Source organism: Balaenoptera borealis (genome assembly GCF_965194805.1).
Source record: "Balaenoptera borealis genome assembly, chromosome: 20".
Classification (NCBI taxonomy): domain Eukaryota; kingdom Metazoa; phylum Chordata; class Mammalia; order Artiodactyla; family Balaenopteridae; genus Balaenoptera; species Balaenoptera borealis.
The window spans coordinates 48,566,693-48,588,995 of record NC_138879.1 but is presented as its reverse complement, the minus strand read 5'-3'; the positions used below and the strand labels follow the sequence as shown (position 1 = coordinate 48,588,995).

General features: G+C 40.9%; 1 protein-coding gene and 1 long non-coding RNA gene across 3 annotated transcripts in view; one reads left to right on the top strand and one right to left on the bottom strand.

Moving 5' to 3' along the window:
• SMG6 (SMG6 nonsense mediated mRNA decay factor) overlaps positions 1-22,303 on the top strand; it is a 236,654-nt gene that overhangs the window by 10,987 nt on the left and 203,364 nt on the right. For both annotated transcript variants that reach the window (XM_082370523.1, XM_082370524.1), the window contains exons 7-8: positions 6,076-6,186; positions 6,548-6,760. In XM_082370523.1, coding sequence (XP_082226649.1) covers positions 6,076-6,186; positions 6,548-6,760 — 324 coding nt within the window. The remainder of the gene's footprint in view (positions 1-6,075; positions 6,187-6,547; positions 6,761-22,303) is intronic.
• On the bottom strand, positions 9,089-19,463 carry LOC309617913. The gene is made up of 2 exons (XR_014238189.1): positions 12,398-19,463; positions 9,089-12,077 (listed from the first exon to the last, which is right to left on the bottom strand). It is a non-coding gene; the product is annotated as an uncharacterized lncRNA (long non-coding RNA).

The window sequence follows — 22,303 nt, the reverse complement described above, 5'->3', positions numbered from 1 at the left end:
GGTTCACTTTTACTGTTGCACACTCTGAGTTTGAACAAATGTATAACAACATGTATCCACCATTATATTATCATGCAGAATATTTTCACTGCTCTAAAAATATCCTGTGCTCCACCCTCCACCTCTTTATCCTTCTTCCCTCCCCCAAACCTTTGGCAATCACTGATGTTTCTACTGTCTCTACAGTGTTGTCTTTTCCAGAATGTCATATAGTTGGAACCATACAGTATGTAAGCTTTTCATATTGGCTTCTTTCACTTAGCATTTAGGGTTATTTTTGTGGCTTGATAGCTCTTTTCTTTTTATTGTTGAGTAATATTCCATTGTATGGATGTACCACAGTTTATCTCTTCCCCTATTGAAGGACATCTTGGTTGTTTCCAAGTTTTGACTGTTATTAATAAAAGTGCTATAAACGTTCGTGTGCGTGTTTTTGTGTGGACATAAGCTTTCATCTCATTTGGGTAGATACTTAGGAGTGTGATTGCTGGGTTGTGTGGTTAGAGTATAGATAGTTTTGGAAGAAACTGTCGAACTGCCGTCCGTAGTGGCTGCACCGTTTTGCATCCCTGCCAGCAGTGGATGAGCGTTCCTGTTGCTGTGCCTCCTTGTCAGCATTTGATATTGTCAGTGTTCTGGATTTTCCTCATTCTAATAGGTGTGCAAAATCCTATTTGTGTTAAACTTCGTTTTAACTTGCAATTCCCTAATGACATACAATGCAGAACATCTTTTCATATGCTGATTTCCCATCTGTGTATTTTTGGTGATGTGTCTGTTTAGATCTTTTGCCCATTTTTAAATTGGGTTGTTTGTTTTCTTATTGTTGAGTTTTAAGAGTCATTTTATGTTTTGGATACCAGTCCTTTATCAGACATGTGTTTTACAAATATTTTCTCTCAGTCTGTGGCTTTCTTTTCATTTTCTTAGTGTTTTTCACAGAGCAGAAGTTTTTAAGGTTAATGAAATCTAACTTTACCAACTTTTTCTTTCATGGATTGTGCTTTTGGTGTTGTATCTAAGAAGGCATGACTAAACCCAGGTTACCTAGATTTTCTCCTATGTTATCTTCTAGGAGTTGTAGAGTTTTGCATTTTACATTTAAGTCTACGGTACATTTTGAGTTAATTTTTGTGACAGGTGTAAGGTCTGTGTATAGATTCATTGTTTTGCATGTGGATGTCCAGTTGTTTTCAACACCATTTGTTGAAAAGACTATCCTTTCTCCATTGAATTGTCTTTGCTCCTTTGTCAAAGCTCGACTGACTATATTTGTGAAGGTCTATTTCTGGGCTCTCTGTTCTGTTCCATTGATCTATTTGTCTGTTCTTTGGCCAGTACCACACTGTCTTGATTACGGTAGCCTTATAGCAAGTCTTGAAGTCGGGTAGTGTCAGTCTTCCAACTTTTTTCTTTTCCTTCAGTATTGTGTAGGCTATCCTGGATGTTTTGCCTTTCCATATAAACTTTAGAATCAGTTTGTTGACATCTACAGATCTAGTGAGTGTGAAGTGATATGTCATTGTGGTTTTGATTTGCATTTCCCTAATGACTAATGATATTGAACATCTTTTCATATGCTTATTTGGATGTTTGGAAAAATGTCTATTCAAGTCCTTTACCCATTTTTTTAAAAAGTAAGAAAATTTAAAAAAATTTTCTCAATTGTAAAATACACATAAAACCAAATTTGCCATCTTACCCATTTTTTAAAAATTAAATTAATTAATTAATTAATTTATTTATTTTTGGCTGCGTTGTATCTTCGTTGCTGCATGCGGGCTTTCTCTAGTTGTGGAGAGCAGGGCTACTCTTCGTTGCGGTGCGCGGGCTTCTCATTGCAGTGGCTTCTCTTGTTGCAGAGCATGGGCTCTAGGCACGCGGGCTTCAGTAGTTGTAGCACTCGGGCTCAGTAGTTGTGGCTTGCGGGCTCTAGAGCGCAGGCCCAGTAGTTGTGGCGCACGGGCTTAGTTGCTCCACAGCATGTGGGATCTTCCCGGACCAGGGCTCGAACCCCTGTCCCCTGCATTGGCAGGCGGATTCTTAACCACTGCACCACCAGGGAATTCCCATCTTACCCATTTTTAAGTGTACTGTTCAGTAGTGTTGAGTACATTCACATTGTTGTGCAATCACTCTCCAGAACTCTATTCATCTTGCAAAACTGAAACTCTCTACCCATTAAAACAACAACTCCCTATTTTTCCCTCCCTCTGGCCGTTGGCAGCCACCCTTCTTCACCTTTCCATCTCTGTGAATTTGTCTACTCTAGTTACCTAATATAAATGGAATCTGAAAGTATTTGTCTTTTTGTGACTGGCTTATTTCACTTAGCATTATATCCTTAAGGTTCATCCATGTTACAGCTCATGTCAATTTCCTCCTTAAGGCCGAATAATATTCAATTGTATGTATATACCACATTTTGTTTATCTGTTCATCTCTCGATGGACACTTCCACCTTTTGGCCATTGTGAATACTACTACTATGAATATGAGTGTGCAAATACCTCTTCATGACTCTGCTTTCAATTCTTCTGAATATATACTCAGAAGTGGAATTGCTGGGTCATGTGGTAATTGTATTTTCAATTTTTGGAAGAACCACCATATTGGCAGCTGCACCATTTTACATTCCCACCAGTAGTGCACAAGGGTTCCAGTTTCTCCACATCCTTGCTAACACACACTATTTTCTGTTGTGTGTGTGTGTGTGTTTAAATAGTAGCCAGCCTAACTGCTTCAAAGTTGTATGGCATTGTGGTTTTGACTTGCATTTCTCTAATGAGTACTGATTTTTTTATGTTCTTGTTGGCCATCTGCATATTTTCTTTGGAGAAATGTCTATTCAGATCCTTTGCATATTTTTAAATTGGGTTGTCTTTTATGTTGTTGAGATGTAGGAGTTCTTTATATATTCTGACGTTTATCAGATATGTGATTTACAAATATTTTCTCTCATTTTATGGGTTGTCTTTTCACCCTCTTGATAGTGCCCTTTGATGCACAAAAGTTTTTTTTTTTTAAGATTTATTTATTTGGTTGTGCTGGGTCTTAGTTGCGGCAGGTGGGCTCCTTAGTTGTGGCAGGCGGGCTCCTTAGTTGTGGCATGTGAACTCTTAGTTGCGACATGTGGCATCTAGTTCTCTGACCAGGGATCAAACTCGGGTCCCCTGCATTAGGAGCTTGGAGTCTTAACCACCGCGCCACCAGGGAAGTCCCCACAAAAGTTTTTAATTTTGATGAAGTCCAATTCATCTATTTTTTCTTTTGTTGCTTGTGCTTTGATGTCATAGCTAAGAAACTCTTAACCAAATTAAAAGTTAAGATTTATTATTTATTTATTTAGAAGAAAATACAGGGATACATTTTTTATAGTTTTAGTTCTTATATTTAAGTCTTTGATCCATCTTTGGTTAATTTTTGTATATGGTGTGAAGTAAGGGTCCAGTTCATTCTTTTGCATGTGGACATCCAATTCTCCTAGCACCATTTGTTGAAGAGACTGTTCTTTCCCCATTAAATAGTCTTGGCACCCTTGTCGAAAGTCAGTTGATGTATGATAGGTTTACTTCTGGACTCTCTATTCTCTCCCATTGATCCATATGTCCACCTTTGTGCCAGTACTACGTTGTTTTAATTACTGTAGCTTTGTGGTAAGTTTTGAGATTGGGTATGTGAGTCTTCCAAGTTTGTTTTTCTTTTTCAAGATTGTTTTGGCTATCTGGGGTTCCTTGGAATTCCATATGGATTTTAGGATCGGCTTTTTCATTTCTGCCAAAACAGTCATTGTGATTTTGATAAGGATTGCGTTGAATCTGTGGATTGCTTTTGGGAGTATTTACATCTTTACAGTATTGTCTTCTGCACAAACACAGGATGTTTTCCATTTATTTAGGTCTTCTCTAATTTCTTTCAGAAATGTGTGGTCATTTTCAGTGTGTAAGTTTTGCATTTCCTAGGTTAAATTTATTCCTAAGATATAAATATTCCTAACATATAAAGGTATGTTATTATTTTTGATGCTATTATGAATGGAATTATTTTCCTCATTTTTCAGATTGTTCATTACTAATATATAGAAATACAACTGATTTTTGAGTGTTAATCTTTTTTTTTTTTTTTTAATATGTATTTATTTGGCTGTGCTGGGTCTTAGCTGCGGTATGTGGGATCTTAGTTGTGGCATGTGGGATCTAGTTCCCTGACCAGGCATCGAACACAGGCCCCCTGCATTGGGAGTGCGAGTCTTAACTGCTGGACCACCAGGGAAGTCCCTTGAGTGTTAATCTTGTGTCTTCCCTCAGTGGTCTGTTGCTACACTAATTAAATTGGTATGTGTTTCTTTCATGGACCTCTTACCTAAGTTAGTACTCTTTTCAAGTTCTTTTCCTCTGTCCCTCTTTTTCTGTCTCTGTGTTAACCCAGTTGTCTGATTTTTTGGCCACGTCAAGCGGCATGTGGGATCTTAGTTCCCTGACCAGGGATTGAACCTGTGCCCCTTGCAGGGGAAACGCAGAGTCTTAGCCACTGGACCACCAGAAAAGTCCCCCCAGTTGTCTTTTAAGATCACTTTCTCAGCTTTTCTGTAACCTTTCATTCAGTGGACCTCAAGTATTTACTGAGAACATGCTGTGCACAGTGCTTTGCTAGGTGCTGTGAGTGGTAAATATTTGATATGGTTTCTGTCCTGAAAGAAAACATTGTTGAGAAGACAAGTGAGGTGTATAGACAGACAATGATACAAATTAAGACTTGATGCAATTTGATGCAATTGATTGTTAGATACATCATTTCCTATACCACTAAGAAAGAAGAATGTGAATTAAAATAAGACATGATGGTAGATAGTGATTGAGTTGTATCTTGATTTCAGAGATGTTAAAATATGAAAAAAATCATTGTAGAACTGGTAAAATACTGTAAAATCAAATGAGTGGCGTAATTGGAATAACATTAAAGATAGCGCCCACTTAACTGACTGAAACTGGGTACCAGATGTTCTGTTAAACTGTATATATTATATGAATTTTAATCTTTTCAGGAGCCATATATGTTGGTGAATATCTTCATTTTACAAATAAGGAAACCTTTCTAGGTTGACTTTCTTAGGGTTATACCTAATAAATGGCAGGACCAAATTCAGACTCAGGCAGTTAAGCTTAGAATGTACACCTTTAACCATGCTAGATGAATGCAAGATGGGACTTTTAAAGAGTGAGTAGGTGCTGGGCAGAGAAGGGAAGTAGTAGTCTAGGTGCATTTTGAGACAGAAAAGGTAACGATGTATATGATAGAAAGATAGAAAGGCTTTTTGATATTCTTTCCCCCTTTATTTCAGTGTATTCCCTTCTTTCTGACCCTCTCCCTTTCTTTTACTTATTAATTGGTTTTAAAATGGACTTGAAGTATTTATTTGCTGCATGCATTGGATAATAGCTTGTTTCCTTTTCTTCGTGGAGTCAGTATGTTGTAGTGAAAACATAAACTTAGGAGCCAGGCAGACCTAGGTTCAAATACTAGCTTATCTGGGATTTGGCTTTGAGACCTTGTTGGGCAAGTTATGTAATAATCTTCCTGAGCCCCTATCTCTTCATCATTAAAACGGGAATAGTAATCCCTGTGGGGCAGTTTCCTTAGGTTTGGAAATAATATCATAATATCTATGGAGTGCTGATCATTTACCTCACACTTAGCTATGCTTAATCAGTGATATTGCCATTGTTATTTATAATGTTTTAAAAACAATAATTAGTACATGCTGAACATTTTCTTTCTCTAAAAAGAAAACATAATTGGTTTCATATTTTCTGAGGCTCTTTATTCGTTTCTCCTGCTTCTGAGCATGTGGCTTTAAGAGAACCTCTACATGTAAGACATAGTACTGGGCAAGAAGAGAGCTCTGATGTATTCGCCATGGCTTCTCCCATGGATAGTTGTCTCATTTTCATGTTGGAACTCCTCACAGCTTGGAGCACAGGTTGGGAGGGATGGTAGGGTTTCCTGGGTCTGCTGACTCAGGCTGGAGTCCAGAAGAGAACTGGTTGACTCAGTGTCTCTGACCTTTTTCTGCAGAGGAGGAAGCTTGATGCCGTCTATTACTATATGCGCAGTCTAGCTGCCAGCAACCCTATCCTGACCGCCAAGGAGAGTCTCATGAGCTTGTTTGAAGAGACCAAAAGGAAGGTGAGTGGGGATGCAGGCAGAATCATTCCTTCCTAGAAGAATGTGTTTCTCTTAGTGTCTCTGTGTCCTTAAGGAAACGACTGATAATGTCCTGAAGGGGTCCCCTCGGGCTGTGCTGATGGGAGTCAGTCAGTCTCTATGCAGAACCAAACTTATCTTTAGGAGAGCTCTCCAGGGCCCACAGCATCTGGTTAAACCAGAATTAATAACTTTTATGAGACAAAACAGATGATACTCTGCTACTGTGGCAAAGTCTTTACTTTTTACAGTTCTTGGGCAACAAACTCAGGTGAGATGAGCACTTCTCTTGATTGGCTGAATCCCAGGACAGTCTGAGCTTATATGTTTGTATGTCGTACAGGCAGAACAGATGGAAAAGAAGCAACACGAGGAATTGGAACTGAGCCCTGGCCAATGGCGGAAAGGAAAGAAATCCACTTTCCGGCATGTTGGAGATGACACCACTCGCCTGGAGATCTGGATTCATCCATCCCATCCCCGGTCCTCCCAGGGCACTGAGTCTGGGAAGGATTCTGAGCAGGAGAATGGGCTGGGCAGCCTGAGCCCCAGTGATGTAAGTTCCTGAGGGTGATGTTATGAGCAAGACTAGCTGAGTAAGCGTGAGTGCTCTGGTACATGCAGCCATGGAGTACTGCACAGACATTCCCCATTCATCTCAGGGAAGGCACATCACTTCAGGCTCCCTGATGTTCTCATCTGTGTCCTCCACCTACACTTCCTTTACCTTTGCTATTTGCTTCCCTCTCTCACCACTATGTGGCACTGTAGAATTTAGTAAAAGTAATTTTTCTAAGTGAAGATTAATTTAGGATTTGTATAGGATGACAGTTTTTTGCTGCTTTGGGTTTATAGTCATCAATATGATGCTTTAGGATTCTGTGTGGGATTTTTGAAGCTAAGGAGAGGACACAGTAGTTGGAAAACTGCAAATGGCGGGTTCATTGTGCCTTGAGAGTAAAATTTATAGAGGAGTGGGTGGTGGGGTAATCTGGGACCAGGCCTTGAAGGGTCATGTAATAAGTAATTTGACCTTTATCCTGAAGGTATTAGGGAGCTACTGAGTGCTTTAAATAGGGAAATGTCAGATGTGCACTTTAGAAATATGACTCTGGCTGCTTTGTGGAAAATTTGGAGAAGGGTAAGACAGAAATAAGAAGAGTAGGAGCGTGCTACAGTAATCCAAGTGAGATGTGAGAAGGACCTGGACCAGGAAATGGCTTCGCAGATGGGGAGAAGTAAACAGAAGTATATTAATGAGGTAAAATCCAAAGGACTTGATTGGACATGGGGAGCTGAGGGAGAAGAGGGAATCAAAAGTAACACTTAGGTTTCTCACTTGGAAACTGGGTGAATGATGGTCTTGCTTGTAGGAGAAAGATGGTGAGTTTAGTTTTGGACATGTTGGAATTTCTATAGGACATTGACGTGGAGATATTTAGAGGCTAGCAGATATCTGAAGCTGAGGAGAGAGATCTAGGCCAGAGATGAAGATACTTGAAGGCATCCTGTTATAGATGGTACTGAAGTCATAGAGAGTTGCTTCAGCTACTCAAGGAAGGAACATAATGATAAATAGGTCCGAGGTCTAAGAAAGAAAGGAGATAGATGGCAGGGAGAAGTCCTTGCAGTTGATGAGAAAGAAGTAGGATCCAGCGCACAAATGAGGGGATTAGCCTGAAAGAAGGTAAGAGAACCCCTCTTTCTTGTGCTTGAGGGCAGGGAGGAACAGATAATTGGGAATGCAGGTAAGTTTGTATTATAGGAGGAAGATGAGGGAGGGCCTTTTGATGATTTCTATTTCCTCTTTGAAGTTGGAGGCATGGTTGTCTAAGAATGAGTCAAAGGTGGTGGGATAGGAGGACTTGTCCTTTGGGGTTTAATTTAAAATTTCCATTTATCTTCCTATATCTTTAGTCTTTAGCTGTTTTCTGGATGACTTGGAAAGCAGTCATTGCTTATAAATGAAACTCCCAACTTCCTATATGTCATGTTGTGCATGGGGCCCCAGTACATCAAGGTGCTTCAGAGGGGTTGCTGCTATGGTAGAATCCCTCACTACTGCCTCTTCTAGTTTGAATATTACCACCGCAAACTGGAAGCCTATTTGAATAAGAGATAAATTTTTCTATTGATTAGCTCCACTGTGTGTCTTTAAAATGAAAGCAACAATGACAATTTGAGAAAGCATTTTATGGCTTTCTTTGGCCTTGGCCTCAAGCTTAGGAAGTATCTCTCATAAAAGTTATAATTAATCTTTTATAGCTTTCTCTCTTCCATTAGGTGTTTTATTTATTTTTTAAGCAATGTGTTTGTAAGTTTGTGTTTTTATTCTTCTTCATTTTTAAAATTTATTTTATTGAAGTATAGTTGATATACAATGTTGTGTTAGTTTCTGGTATACAGCAGAGTGATTCATTTATACATATATATACATATTCTTTTTCATATTATTTTCCATTATGGTTTCTTACAGGATATTGAATATAGTTCCCTCTGCTATACAGTAGGACCTTGTTGTTTATCCATTCTATATCCATTTGCATCTTCTAATCCCAAACTCCCAATCCATCCCTCCCTCACCCCTCCTTCTCCCTTGGCAACTGCAAGTCTGTTCTCTACGTCTGTGAGTCTGTTTCTGTTTCGTAGATAAGTTCATTTGTGTCATATTTTAGATTCCACATATGAGTGATATCATATGGTATTTGTCTTTCTCTTTTTGACTTGCTTCACTTAGTATGATAATCTCTAGGTTCATCCATGTTGCTGCAAATGGCATTATTTTGTTGTTTTCTATGGCTGAGTACTATTCCATTTTCTGTATATATATATATGTATCACATCTTTTTTTTTTTGGAAAAGGAAAGTGATTTTTTTTTAATAGATCTTTATTGGAGTATAATTGCTTCACAATAATGTGTTAGTTTCTGTTGTACACCAAAGTGAATCAGCCATATGCATACATATGTCCCCATATCCCCTCCCTCCCACCCTCCCTATCCCACCCCTCTAGGTCATCGCAAAGCACCGAGCCGATCTCCCTGTACTATGCTGCTGCTTCCCACTCGCTAACTGTTTTACATTCGATAGTGTATGTATGTTGATGCTACTCTCACCTCGCCCCAGCTTCCCCCTCCCACCCTGTGTCCTCAAGTCCATTCTCTGTGTCTACATCTTTATTCCTGCCCTGCAACTAGGTTCATCAGTACAATTTTTTTTTTTTTAGATTCCATATGTATGCCTTAGAATATGGTATTTGTTTTTCTCTTTCTGACTTACTTCACTCTGTATGGCAGACTCTAAGTCCATCCATTTCACTACAAATAACTCAATTTTGTTTCTTTTTATGGCAGAGTAATATTCCATTGTATATATGTGCCACATCTTCTTTATCCGTTCATCTGTCGATGGACATTTAAGTTGGTTCCATGTCCTGGCTATTGTAAATAGTGCTGCAGTGAACATTGTGGTACATGTCTCTTTTTGAATTATGGTTTTCTCAGGGTATATGCCCAGTAGTGGGATTGCTGGGTCATATGGTAGTTCTATTTTTAGTTTTTTAAGGAACCTCCATACTGTTTTCCATAGTGGTTGTGTCAATTTACATTCCCACCAACAGTGCAGGAGGGTTCCCTTTTCACCACACCCTTTCCACATCTTCTTTATGCATTCATCTGTCCATGGACTTTTAGGTTGCTACAATGTCTTGGCTATTGTAAATAGTGCTGCTGTGAACATTGGGGTGCGTGTATCTTTTCAAATTAGAGTTTTGTCTGGATATATGCCCAGGAGTGGGATTGCTGGATCATATGGCATGTGTTTTTATTCAGTGTGTAGCTTCTCTGAGCTGCACATTGGATCCATTACACTTTATTATTTTATTTTTAATTATACAAATAACATACGAATATATTTTTAGTAAAAATTTCAGATGATCACAGATGTGTGCAGAGTAAAATGTGGTAATTTGTTTTCTAAACTATTGTTGAAGCTGTTTATATATTTTCAGCCTATACATCATCCGTGGGTACATACACCATCCTTAATTTCTTTTAAATTTACATCTCTGGGTTTGGGCTTTTAGTTCTATACTACCAGCACTTGAGGAGGAAGCCTGCAGTTTCATAGCTCTCTGTTTATCCAGTTAGGAAACCACACTGCCTTTTTTACCTGCTTTCTCAGGCTCAAGCCATCTTCCCATATCCTTTTCTTTCATACAGCAGGCCCCAGGAACTCAGCTTGCTTTCTCTGTTCCCTGCAACAGGAACATACAGCTGATGGGAAGTGGGAATCTATTCACAGAGGTTTGAGTAATTAGGCTTTGGGGATACAGAGATTAAAACAACCAAAAATGATTTTTAACCTTAGGGAGCACTCAGTCATGTGGGGAAGACAGAAACATATGATTATATTATATATTATAATGCAGTGTGCCAAGTGCTGTGATAAAGGCAAGGCTGAGAGGCTATGGAGCATAAACTAAAGCACCTGATGGGCATGGTTAGGTAAGGCTAGAATGAGGAGGCACTTTGTAGCTGAAGGATGATGTAAGGGGATTTCCACTCTTGGGCTGAAGGCTTAGGGAGCTGCAAGTCATTCAGTATGGCTGGAGGCTAGGATGTGAGTGGTGCTCTTGCTAGAGACTAGAGTCATCCTTTACCCCTTCCTTTCCTGTACCCCACATCCAGTCAATATCAAGAGCTGTTTGGTCTACTCCTAAACATAATTTGAATCTATCTACTTTTTTCTATTTCTACTACCACTATCGTAGTACAAGCTATCATTCATTATTTCAGTAATCCATACACTATTAAGAAGTTCTTAATGACCTTTCCACATTTATTCCTGGTCCTCCTTAGGCCTTTCTTTTTGGACAGTAACCCAAATGAGCTTTCACATACACATTTCTGGTCACGTCACTTCCCTATTTGAAAGTCTTCAGTTGTTTTTCTTTGCTTTTAGAATCAGGTCCAAAATCCTTAAAGTAGTTTACTGGGCCCTGCAAGATTTGGTCTCTGCTGCTTCTGACCTTATCCTGTACCCCTCTTCCCCCCTTTGTTCTTGTTCTGTGGCTATACTGGCTTCTTCCTTGAAGGGCCCAAGTTCTTTTCTGGCCCTTGGCTATGGCACATTCTCTTTGCATGCAGTGCTCTTCTCTCTTTATCAGCTCCATTTTTGCTTCTCCTTAAACTCTCAGCGTAAATACCACTTCCCTTTTCCAGGGAAGCTTTTCCTGATCCCTGAGCCTGGTGGTTTCCCCTTTGTAATGCCGTATTTCTGATTAAGTAATTTTATAGTTACTTAAAAACTAGGTGCAGTTTTGTTCTTGTTGGTTAAAGCCTCTCCCTTGCTAGATTCAAGCCTCTGTGAGGGTGGGGTCTGTACCTGGTTGCTCATTGCCTTATCCCCATTGCCTGCATATAGAAGATTCTAAATAAATCTTAGTTGAGCATATAAAGGAGGGGAGGAAAAGTGAGGGATGAAGCTGGAGAAGATAGGAGGGGCCAGATTCTTCATAAATATTGAGGAGTTTGGATATCTAATATTAAGGATTTTAAACAAGGGATCGCATAACCAGATTGTGTAATGATCACTCTTTTCAACACTTCTACTATTAGAACAGATTTATTTGTTTGTTTGTTTTAAAAATTTTTTTCTTATTATTTTTTGATTTATTTGTTTTTTAAAGGGAAATTTTTAATTGCAGAAGTAACACCAATTCACGGTATCTAAATCAAACAAAAATGTACATAAAGTTTAAAATGAGAGTCACTTGTGTTCTTTCCTTCAGAGACACCACTATTAACTATTTGATATAGGTTCTTCCAGACCTTTTTCTAAACATTTATAGTTGTGTATGTATACACACATACCTGCAGACACATGAAATATATATATTTTTTTTTTTTTTTAAATATTTATTTATTTATTTATTTATTTATGGCTGTGTTGGGTCTTCGTTTCTGTGCGCAGGCTTTCTCCAGTTGCGGCAAGTGGGGGCCACTCTTCATCGCGGTGCGCGGGCCTCTCGCTATCGTGGCCTCTCTTGTTGGGGAGCACAGGCTCCAGATGCGCAGGCTCAGTAATTGTGGCTCACGGGCCTAGTTGCTCCGCGGCATGTGGGATCTTCCCAGACCAGGGCTCGAACCCGTGTCCCCTGCATTGGCAGGCAGATTCTCAACCACTGCGCCACCAGGGAAGCCCTGAAATATATTTTTTTAACAAAAATGAGATTATACTATATATACTGATATACAGTTTGCTTTTTTAAAAAAAAATTATTTATTTCTTTATTTAGTTGCACTGGGTCTTAGTTGCGGCGGGCGGGCTCCTTTAGTTGCGGCTTGCGGACTCCTTAGTTGCAGAACTCGGGCTCCTTAGTTGTGGCATGTGAACTCTTAGTTGCGGCATGCATGTGGGATCTAGTTCCCTGACCACGGATCGAACCTGGGTGCCCTGCATTGGGAGTGTGGAGTCTTAACTGCTGTGCCACCAGGGAAGTCCCACAGTTTGCTTTTTTGAATTATCCACTGGACATGCAGTCAGTTCTCCTATAAGGTAACACATGCATTCCTAAAAATCACTGTGCTATGCACAATTGCACAATAAAAACTACGGAGCTTACGGGGAAAATGGGGTTAAGAGCACAACACTCAAAAACTCCCTCAGTGACATATTTAAAAAAAAAAAAAGATATAAACCTAATAAAGCAGTTGTACAGTTTTATACATGTTCATTGGTTAAGAAGTATGTAGATACTATCTTGAAAAAGACATGAGGTTTGCTCGTAGAAGTGGGCTTTGGAAGGATTGCTACTTGTGAGTTATTGTGAAGTGATGGAAGGAGGGTTATTTGAAATTGGCCTGGCAGGTATAACACCAGATGGGGACAGGCATGGCTCAGAATGTAAGTTCACATGGTGAACTGCAGTAGCTGGTGGATGTTTGGCGGGGGGGGGTGTGTATGTGTGTGTTTTGTGTGTTCCTGTGTAGCTTGGTTCAGCTGGGTGGAGTTTTCTGTTTACCTGTTGTTTTTCCTGAACAAAAGAAAAATTGGTGTTAGGTTCAAATTGTTCCCTAATATGTTGATCATGATGGAACAGATACACATTTTCAAAATAAGCTTGTAGCAGAACTGACTGTGTTTCCACTTGTCTAAGAGTGTCTCTTCTTAGTATGTTCTTAGTGTGGCTGCATGATGTTTCATTATAGAGGTGTGTGCCATTTATTTATCTGTGTAATTTGTGTGTTGTGCTTTACTTGCGTGTTCATTTCATTTGTCCTTTTTGAGTGATTAGCCTTGATAGGAGTTGCTCCTTTGACAACTCCTGGAGAGTTTCTAGCACAAACTGCTAAAATTCAGATCCATGAATAAGAAACAGAAAATTTGGCTTCAGGTGGTTGTTAGTAATGATAGTAATCTCCAAACTGGTTTGTCCTATCTCTGCCAAGCGTGAGTTTTTGCTCTCTCTCTGAGTGGCTGCAGGAGGTTAGCTTGTGGGTTGCTGGTTTTCAGCCTTGAGATGTGGTTTGGGTTGAACATGCAACCTGGGGAGGGACTGCCAGCCTCAGCTGTAAGTGGCATCCTCTGAAACTATTGAGCCTCGCATTTAAACTCTCTCTCTGTCAGCTAAGCCACTCAAATTCAGTGTCGCCAGGGTTCCAAGCATTCTTTATTTAGTGGATGTGCCTTCCACTATGTCTCAGCTCCCTTTGGAAATCAGAAAAGGGTACTGCTTAGCAAATGAGTTGTGGCTGAGAGTGAGTTAATCTAAGGATATTAAATTAATGGCTTCAGAAATAATGTTCATACTGAAAGGTGAGAGTCTCTGATGGAACTGCTGAGGATTTTCTCAGACCTGATTGCTCTGTTATCAACATCTTGAATGCAGTGTAACATGTGTCTATCTGCTGGGGAAGAATGAGCTGTTGATAGATGTTTGTCTTTCAGACTTCAGTGAGTTCTCCTATTGTGGCATGATTTGGTTTACTATTCCTGGCATTTTCCTCAACCCATTGTGATTGTTATATGTACAACATGCGTGGTGCTATGTGTAGAAAATATGTCTTTAGACAAATGAAATGTCATTGTATATTTGGCCAAGCTCTTGCGAAACCTTCCTTCTCTTTGACTCTTCTGAATATGTTTTGGGGTTCAGACTAGACTGGACCTCAGTAGCTACTAATACCTGTTATTGGGTCTTTCCTTATTTGAATCTCTCATATTATTTCACCCGCCAAATGATATTGTTTGCCTTGGTCTTTTTCCTTTTGCTCCTCATCCTTCTGTCACATTTCATTATTTATTTCTTTGCATTGTATCTTTTTTTCCAAGACTTAATCAGATCTGGGATTTAATGCAGTTACCCCGGACTTCTTAGAGCAGAAGGCTGTATTCTGGGTCCAGTGCTTCATCAGACTGAAGTTTGGTTTACCTGTCCTATTGTGCCAGCTTTGTGCTAAGATTGTAAAGACGAGTACAACATTGTTGTTTCCTCGAAGAGCTTAGAGTCGGGACTTCCCTGGTGGCGCAGTGGTTAAGAATCCGCCTGCCAATGCAGGGGACACGGGTTCGAGCCCTGGTCCGGAAAGATCCCACATGCCACGGAGCAACTAAGCCTGTGTGCCACAACTACTGAGTCTGCGCTCTAGAGCCCGCGAGCCACAACTACTGAGCCTGCGTGCCTAGAGCCCGTGCTCCGCAACGAGAGAAGCCACCACAATGAGAAGCCCGCACACCACAACGAAGAGTAGCCCCCGCTCACCACAACTAGAGAAAAGCCTGCGCGCAGCAACGAAGACCCAATGCAGCCAAGAATAAATAAATAAATACATTTAAAAAAAGAAAAAAAAAGAGCTTAGAGTCTAGTGCATGGGTCAGCAGCCTTTTTTTGTGAAAGACCAAATAGTAAGTATTTTAGACTTTGCAAGCCATATGGTCTTTGTTATTACTCACCTTTGCTGTTGTGGTGCTGAAGTAGCCATAGACAAAATGTAAATGAGTGAGCATGGCCGTGTTCCAGTTAAACTTTGTTTACAAAGACCGGTGGCAGGCTCGCTTTGGCCTGTGGGCCTACTTTACCAACCTCCGGGTGAATGGAAGGAATGGCTACATAAAGAGAATGTTTCAGTATACAGTTTATTGTTGTTTGCAGTAGTTATGTTCTGTAAAGTCACCATAGACACTGAATTAGTAGGTTCTGAACCATTGCTCCCAAGGGAAATACAGGGTTAGATTCCTATGAGCCCCTGGTTACAAGATTTTCATCAGCTGATCAGTACATAACCTTATTTTATGTATGCTTCTATTTAAACACACCTTATTTAATGTATTGTTGATTCATTAACATTGAACTCGTGGCCAGCAGCACTATAACTCATGCCCAAGCAACTTATCTAGCACACATATTTTCTCCTTAAGACACATCACAGCCTTCTCATGTTTAGGAACACTAGATAGCATTTTAGCACTGCACTTGGGGACCATTTTAATCAGTGCACAAAAATGTGGAAAATGTGGCACTAAGTAGGCCACAGAAAGGACACTAGTTTAAAGTATGAGAGAAATCACCTTGTTTGATCTCAGCTGGGAATGTGGTTATGCGGAGACTCAGATTTTTTGCTGCTCTGTACATGTTCACAAATGACTGTGAAAGCACCGTGAGTATTGGTTTTGGGGTTGCTAATAAGTTTTAATGAGTAGGTGAATTCATAAATGAGAAATCCAAAGATAATGAAGACCAACTGTATCATGTAAGTGTCGTGAGGGAGGTATGTTTTGGGTGCCTTGGAAACACAGAGAAGGGCACTTGGTCCAATCCTGGTGGAGGCGTGGGTTGTGGTGGCCAAAGGGAGGGTGAATTCAGAAGGCTTCCTGGAAACATTAACTAGGGAGAGTGAGAAGAGAGTGTTCCAAGTAGGAGGAACAGCCCGAGCAAAGACAGAGGTGGTGTGACACAGCAGAGGCTTTGCAGAGTATCTAAATCTGTGATAAGTTTGGAGGATAATGTGAGAAAGTTGGAGTGGTGGAAAGACTAAACCTTCTGCAGGAACCACTTTCTTGTTTGGTGCTGTGGACGCGTGGGTGTGTGGTGGTCCGTAGGCTGGTCCTGTATAATATCCTTCTGGATTCTGGAAATAACATTTTATTTTCTGGAATTTCTCATTGTTTACTTGTCACATCTGCATTGTTAATTCAACAAAAGCAATACTCTTCCATTCATTAAATTTGGTAGGGTGAGAGTGGACTGAATTTTTTGCCCCACAGTTTGCTGATTAAACTTTGAGGACTGCTCTCTTAGATGGTGCTTTAGGCATTCTGAGCTCGAACCTGGAGAAGGTACTAGTGTCTTTTTGTGTCTTGGTGGTTGGAGGAAATTGCTAATGGCTTCAATCAAGAAGGGCAAAGCTCTTTTTCATTTTCATATTTTTATCGCTTTTAAAAATGCACAAAGTCAACACATGCTTATTGTAAAAAGCTTGAAAATGCAGATAAATATGTTTTATCACCTAGAGATAGCCACTTTTAACATTTTAGGGGACTTCCCTGGTGGTGCAGTGGTGAAGGCTCCACGCTCTCAATGCAGGGGGCCTGGGTTCGATCCCTGGTCGGGAAACTAAGATCCCAGTGAGATGCCACAACTAAGTCCGTCCACCACAGCCACTGAGCCCACGTGCTCTAGATCCCGTGCGCTGCAACTAAAGAGCCCGCACGCTGCAATGAAGACCCAGTGCAGCCAAAATAAATAAATAAAACATTTTAGGGTATGCTCTTCCTGCATATTTTTATAGGGCACAGCATTTAGATTGGAAATGTCGAATGCCCATTATCCTGGGATATCAGAAGAGAAAAATCCATGCCTAATTTTTAACCTAGAATCTGGTTGGGAAAGTGGTATTCTAATATCTACAGTCAACACAGTTATCTGTATCTTGGTCTTTATCAAAGCACAGTTAGAGTGACACCATAATGTCCTGTCTCTTGTGCATAAAGAGAAACTTTTCAAGCCACAACAATAAGGAAGAGTGAGTTCAAGAAAGGTTAGACATCTAATAGGACTGATTATTGTTGTTTTCTTTTTTATAAATTTATTTTATTTATTTTATTTTTGGCTGCGTTGGGTCTTCGTTGCTGCGTGCGGGCTTTCCCTAGTTGCGGCGAGCAGGGGCTACTCTTCGTGGCAGTGTGCAGGCTTCTCAGTGCGGTGGCTTCTCTTGTTCCGGAGCATGGGCTCTAGGCCCGCGAGCTTCAGTAGTTGTGGCTCACGGGCTCCAGAGCGCAGGCTCAGTAGTTGTGGCTCATGAGCTTAGTTGCCCCGTGGCATGTGAGATCTTCCTGGACCAGGGCTTGAACCTGTGTCCCGTGCATTGGCAGGCAGATTCTTAACCACTGCGCCACCAGGGAAGCCCCCTGATTATTGTTTTTGAAAGATTGAGTCTGAAAGGATCCATTTCATGAGGCAGCATCTTGAGCTAGTAATAAATTGGGGGCATGAGGGATTAATGTGAGGTCCCCTGGGCATAGGAAGTTTGTGACCTTGTTTGGAAAGCTGGATTCTTGTTGGAGAAATTTCTAGGCAGTTATGTTAGGGTTGGTTTCTAGGAGGGTGGGAATAGAGATTGACAGATCTAGTAGAGGAGTGATTGCCTTTTAAAATATTTTAATTAAAGAAATGTATTTTTTTAATGTTTTATTTATTTTATTTTATTTATTTATTTTTGGCTGCGTTGGGTCTCCGTTGCCGCACGCGGGTCTGCTCTAGTTGCCACAAGCGGGGGCTACTCCTCGTTGCGGTGCACGGGCTTCTCACCACGGTGGCTTCTTTGCTGCAGAGTACAGGCTCTAGGTGCATGGGCTTCAGTAGTTATGGCACACAGACTCAGTAGTTGTGGATCACGGGCTTCAGAGCACAGGCTCAGCAGTTGTGGTATGTGGGCTTAGTTACTCCGTGGCATGCAGGATCCTCCTGGACCAGGGCTTGAACCCGTGTCCCCTTCATTGGCAGGCAGACTCCCAACCACTGAGCCACCAGGGAAGCCCAAGAAATATTTTTGAATGGGGTAATATAGTATGTGTGTGTTTGTATGTAATATAAATTGTATATATAAGATAGATATATGATTGTCTATTAGTGGCATATCATACACACTGTTATTCACCTTTGCTTGGGAGTTGGGAGATCCTTCCATGAGTGATTGCCTGCAAGTCCATTATATCTCTTTAGGGTTTGGAAGCTTGTTAGCTTTCATTAATTTTGTCCAGCATTCTGTATGTCAGAGGCAGGATAGTGCAGGAGTTAACAGCTTGAGTTTTGGGAAGTCCTAAGTTCAAGTCCTGGTTTTATCAGTTATTAGCTGTGAGACTTTGGGCATGTTCCTTAATCTGCCTGCGCTTTGGTTTCCTCATTTGTAAGGTGGTGATAACAATAGACTAAATGAGATAATGCATGTAAAGAGCAATGAGTGGCATATCGTAACTTCTCATACAGTGGTGGTAGTTGTTACTGACATACTTACATTTTTGTTACGGTGTTCTTTTAAGCTATTAGGTTTAATTTTGCATTTTTCGCTTTCTAACCGAAGTGAACAATGAGGCTTGATGATTCACAAACTGACAGCCCACTGTTTAAATGCAAACTGTTCATTTGATTTGAAGAGTTTTATTTAATTATGAAAAATTTCAAACACACACAAGAAAATAGCGTAATGAACCCCCATACCTGTCACCCACATTTTCCACATTTGTTTCAGCTTCTCCCCCTCACCCCCTGCTGAAGTATTTTAAAGCAAACCCTAGATCACTGCATCCCTACATATTCCACTTCTCTACATGCCTTTTATTTTCTAATTAAAAAAAAAATATATATATATATATTATTTGGCTGCACTGGGTCTTAGTTGCAGTATGCAGGATCTTTGTTGCTGCGTGTGGGATCTTTTAGTTGCTGCATGCGGGATCCTTAGTTGCGGCACACGAGCTCTTAGTTGCGGCATACAAGATCTAGTTCCCTGACCAGGGATCGAACCTGGGCCCCCTGCTTTGGGAGCATGGAGTCTTAACCACTGGACCACCAGGGAAGTGCCCCCTACATGCCTTTAAAAAAGTAATGAACGTTTTCTTACGTACCACAGGGCCATTGCCCTGCCTTTCCTTGGCGTCATTCAATATCTGATCTATAACTTCATTTCCCAGATTATCTAACAAATGTCTTCTTAGAGTTGGTTTGTTCAAATCAAGATCTATATATTATTGTTTGATTGTTTTTTTTTTTTTTTTTTTTTTAAAGGGAATGCTATTTATTTATTTATTTATTTTATTATTATTTATGGCTGTGTTGGGTCTTCGTTTCTGTGCGAGAGCTTTCTCTAGTTGCGGCGAGCGGGGGCCACTCCTCATCGCGGTGCGCGGGCCTCTCACTATCGTGGCCTCTCTTGTTGCGGAGCACAGGCTCCAGACGCGCAGGCTCAGCAATTGTGGCTCACGGGCCCAGTTGCTCCGCGGCATGTGGGATCTTCCCAGACCAGGGCTCGAACCCGTGTCCCCTGCATTGGCAGGCAGATTCTCAACCACTGCGCCACCAGGGAAGCCCTGTTTGATTGTTTTTTTCCTAAGTCTCTCTTTTTTTTTTTTTTTAAATTAATTATTTATTTATTTATTTTTGGCTGCATTGGGTCTTCGTTTCTGTACGTGGGCTTTCTCTAGTTGTGGCAAGTGGGGGCCACTCTTCATCGCGGTGCGCGGGCCTCTCACTATCGCAGCCTCTCTTGTTGTGGAGCACAAGCTCCAGACGCGCAGGCTCAGTAGTTGTGGCTCACGGGCCCAGTTGCTCCGTGGCATGTGGGATCTTCCCAGACCAGGGCTCGAACCCGTGTCCCCTGCATTGGCAGGCAGATTCTCAACCACTGCGCCACCAGGGAAGCCCCTAAGTCTCTTTTAATCAAGACCGGTTCTGCCTTCCCTTTTAAAAATTTTCTTCATGTCACTAGCTTGTTAAAGAAGCAGGTCAAAAAAAAAAAAAAAAAAAAAAGAAGAAGCAGGTCAATTGTCCTATGGAATTTCCGCATTCTGGATTTGCCTCTCTTTCCTTGTGGTATCATTTAACCTGTTCCTCTCTCCCCATATAACTGTAAATGAGAGTTAAACACATGGTTAGATACTTTCAGCATTTTTGGTAAGAGTACTTCATTGGTGGGGCCGTGTGCCTCATTTTTTATTGCGTTAGGAGGTGTCAGATTAGCTCACTAACCAGAGTTCAAGTGGTACAAATAGTGGATTTTTGTTTGTTTTATTTTAAAATTACAGTCAGTTGCCAGCTAATTCTCAAAAGAAATCAAGATCTGGCAACAATTTGCCAGAGCTGAGTAGCACCTACCCCCTTTTAGTTTGCCACTAGCCCCTTTTCCTCTCCTGTGCTTGCTTGTATGTTGCTTACTTATATCACGCACCTTGCCTCTGTAGGCATTTGATTCTGTGATCCATGCTTTAAAAGTGTCACCAAAGTAAGTTATTACAATCCAGGTTTTTAAGAGACATCTAAGTTGTTTCTCAGAGATTCAGTTTAAGATTGACAAGAGCACCCAAACGGGCCTGACTTTGGGCACAGGGAAACGTCTTAATCATTGGGCCATAGGTGTTTTGCTGGGATTCACGTGACGTTGTCATTGTTGTTGACCCAGAAATCAGTTAGCAGTATGTCCTGCTACCTGGCTGGGTTACTCTGTCTGCTGTCCAGTAGTGAGCCTAAGGAATCTGAAGGTATCACTTCTGTTTCGTAATGAAATTTGTACCTGTGGGAATTGAGGCCTACCTACAGAGCTCTGGGACAGAGCTCTTTCCTCAGCATCCTGTTGCAGCCAAGCTTGGTGAAAAGTGAGAAGTTATACTGCCTAAGCGTGTGAACTGAAAAGCTTCAGGCTGTGTTTTAGTAAAGTCTGAATGCCACCCACCAAACCAGTTGGTTAGAATAAGCTTTTCTGGTCTCATGTAGTTTTCCTTGTCCCCAGGCTTCTTGATAGTTATGTGGAATCTCTGGCAGAGTGAGAACCTTATTTGCCAAGGTTTGGGAATCATCTGCCTGGATTTTGTGTGCTGTCCCTGCCTGAATCTCTTGTGTCCATGTTTCCATGGTGGTTTTTCCTTCGAGGATGATGATTTTCTTTCCGACTCTGATACATGGCTCTACAAGGCTGGATAGTATATGAGTACATTTTTTTCTTGCCTTTAATCAAGAGTCCAGCAAAGTAAACATGGGCCAAAAAAGGAGCACAGCTTCACTGTGGGAAATCCAGGTCAGGTGGCCGTAGCACAGAGCTTTCACATGCTCAACTTATTATATTTGCTTGAAGGCTTTTTTTAAAAGTGTGGTATGCAGGTGGCATTTTCTTCAGACCCATCCTTGGTCTTGCTTTTCAGTGCCCCTTGCATAATTTGTGCACTCCAGCTGCTGCTGCTGCTACCACTGCTGCCACCACCGTGCAGAAGAAAGCTGTGATGTGTGGGTGATACACATCTAATGCCTCCACCTTCCCCTCACCCCCCTGCCCCCACCCATGAACATAACTATAGATGAGAGCATGGTTTTAGAAGGCCTGCTTCCTTAGGCAGGATGTCTTGCCTTGTATTAGAGTGAGTTCCAATTCCTAGAGTTGTATCATGATCCTTCAGGTTGGCACTTCCAGAGCTAGTGCCACTATGAAGCTCAAAATAGCTTTTGACCTGATTTCCTCTGGGTAGCCTAAGCATTGACTTAATTTACAATGATAGAGAAGAATTGAGTCTCTCTGCTAATAGGTAAATGTTTTGTCCATGATAACTCAGTTATTGCATTGCCCCATAATTATATCGTCAAAGCAGAGAAAGTTAGCTTAATTTTTTGGCCTCATGAATACAGAGATTTTATATCTGTGAGGTGGGTACCATGTATTTTTTCGGGGTTGCTGTGGGCATTTTATTAACTTCATGTCGCTGATGTGGCCCTTTACTTTTGTAAAGTAGCTTACAATATGTACCACGTGTCATTCTCCTCCACCCTGGCAACTCTTTGAAAGTATTCTTCTGTCAACTGAGATTTGGCAGCATGTGATGACAGGAGTTCATAAGA